The sequence below is a fragment of the Tupaia chinensis genome, unplaced genomic scaffold, assembly GCF_000334495.1.
Source record: "Tupaia chinensis unplaced genomic scaffold, TupChi_1.0 Scaffold000055_1, whole genome shotgun sequence".
Lineage (NCBI taxonomy): Eukaryota > Metazoa > Chordata > Mammalia > Scandentia > Tupaiidae > Tupaia > Tupaia belangeri.
In genome coordinates this window covers 44700-46926 of record NW_006159513.1, presented here as the reverse complement: position 1 = coordinate 46926, position 2227 = coordinate 44700, and the positions used below count along the sequence as shown (strand labels likewise).

The 2227-nt window shown below is 40.7% G+C and overlaps 1 protein-coding gene across 1 annotated transcript in view; it reads left to right on the top strand.

The window, feature by feature from the left end:
* The window catches only part of LOC102497462 (rho guanine nucleotide exchange factor 9), a gene marked incomplete at its 3' end in the record, with an annotated part of 166653 nt that extends 166299 nt beyond the window's left edge, over window positions 1-354 (top strand). The window contains exon 5 of the mRNA XM_006141469.3: window positions 225-354. Coding sequence (XP_006141531.2) covers window positions 225-354 — 130 coding nt within the window. The remainder of the gene's footprint in view (window positions 1-224) is intronic.
* Window positions 355-2227: the final 1873 nt, after the last annotated feature.

The window sequence follows — 2227 nt, the reverse complement described above, 5'->3', positions numbered from 1 at the left end:
TGCCTAGCATGTTCCCAACTTCCAGACTCCCAGATAGAAAGCAGGTATTTGGCCTAAACCACATTATCTAGGCATAGTTAGCTACTCTTAACAGGGAATGGTGGGAAACCTTGAGATCCAGTTCCAGGATGCCATTTGAGTGCAAACCTTTAAAGTCAGCCTTTCCAATGATAACAGTCTCAGGCCTAACATGTTAACTCTTCCCTTTTCCTTGGCCTGTGAAGCTAGAAGATGTGACCCCAAGTGGGAGTGGTGGTGAATTTGGAAAAAAGGGACAAACAAGTAGAGAAAAGTGGGGAGTGGGTGGACCAGGCATCTCTGATGGAGATCACCATGGCGCTGAGCCATTCCCAGGTTTTGTTCTTTTTTAGGGTAATGGGGGAGGGAGACGTGGAAGGTAAAGTCAGGTGTTTTCTATTGTTGACTGCAGCTGTGGACCATCTTGGATCTTGCCATTCTAAATAAGCCTCCCCTGACTTCTAACACACAGCTCCCTTTGATTTACATGGCCATGTAGTGCAAAATAAAAGAAAAACAGATCATGTCCTTGTTAGAGCTTTCACCAGCCTTGCAGTTTTAGCACAAGGATCATATTTCCACTTGTCTTTAAAGGTCACTATTGTGTTGCTTGGATCTGGCCACTCCCTACATCTCCCATTTTTTATTTTTCTATTTGAGTTTCTGAAACTGGATAGTTTTTGCATGGAGTTCTTGCTGGATGATTCCGGAGAGTAGTACAAATATAAACAGAAGATTATTGACTCTTTATAAGAAACTCTTTATAAGAAATACCATGAATAGTGTCAAAGCAAGTAGTAAACGTACCGTCTGTTGAAATTGTTTAGAGAGGTCCAGAGACAAAAGAATGAAAGGACTAAACAGAAAAGTTAAAATACCTATAGCAGTAATTGTCTACACGTGTAAATAAATGCCTTGGAAACAGGTGGAAGGATTAAGCTTTTTGAAGTTATTTTAAAGTGTTTGAAGGGTAGAGACTTGAGTCTTCTTTTGGATATAGTAAAGTTGTTGATGCTGAACTTATCCTGGGTTGTTAGGATTGGGAATGTTTACAGTTGAACACACTTTAAATCCCAAGATGTCCTCTCCTCTATCTGCCATGCAAGTATGACTCTCTGGAGGGGGTTTAAAGGGAGAAACCTTCCTCCCATAGTACCGTCTGTTATGTGGGTAGGTTCCAAGTGGGGAACAGTAAGGCACACTGGAGTAATGGGAGGCCAAAGGGCTGTGGCTCCCTTTTCTTCCCCTTGTCTTTGTCTTTAGTTTAGGCTCTTTTTTTTAGGTAACAAGGAGGTATATCCCTCCGGAGTATTTTTTAGTTGAGTTACTAAGCTAATTCCCAGTTCTTTGGGAGGGGAGGATCTTGTTTCAAGAAATCCTTAATTAAATTCCACAAAGAAAAGGCAGAAATTGGAATTTTACCTGGTCCTTCTGCTATATATCACTCCCTAATTTGTTTTCCAAACTTGTCCCAGGTACTCTTGCCTGTTCCGGGAACCAGGGCCATGTTTCCTACACAAAGTCCAGAAATTGATGTAACTGCTTGATACTAACCTTATCACCCCTAGCTTTTAACATATAAGACAATATCTAAAAATACATATCTCTCTCTTAGACAGGTGTCCTTATGTTTTATGCCTGACTCTAAATTGACTCCTTACCTTACTTTATCAATTTCTTGCTTTACTTCCTCAGTTATGGCCAGACGTAGGAGGTCCACTCACATTATTTTTTTGTAGTTTTCCCATACTCAGGTTCCTGTTCAGGCCCCACCTGCCTCAGGCAGGGAGATGTGACTCCCAAGTGGGAGCCATGATGAATTTGAAAACAAAACAAAACAAACAACAAAAAAAAACAGACGAACAAGTAGAGAAAAGTGAGGATTGGGTGAACCAATTATCTCTGATGGAGATTACCTTGGCACTGAGTCATTCCCAGGTTTATTCTTTTATAAGGCAGTGGGGGAGGGAGAAGCAGAAGGTAAACTCAGGTGTTTTCTATTGTCAACTGCAACTGTGGACCATCTTGTGTCTTGTGGTTCTAAATAAGCCTCCTCTGGTCTTCTCTGGCTAACACACAGCTTCCTTTAATTTACACTACCATGCAGTGTAAAATAAAAGAAAAACAGATCATACCCTTATTAGAGCTTTCCCTAGTCTTGTAGCTTCAGCAAAAGGATTGTATTTCTACTTATCTTTAAAGGTCATTT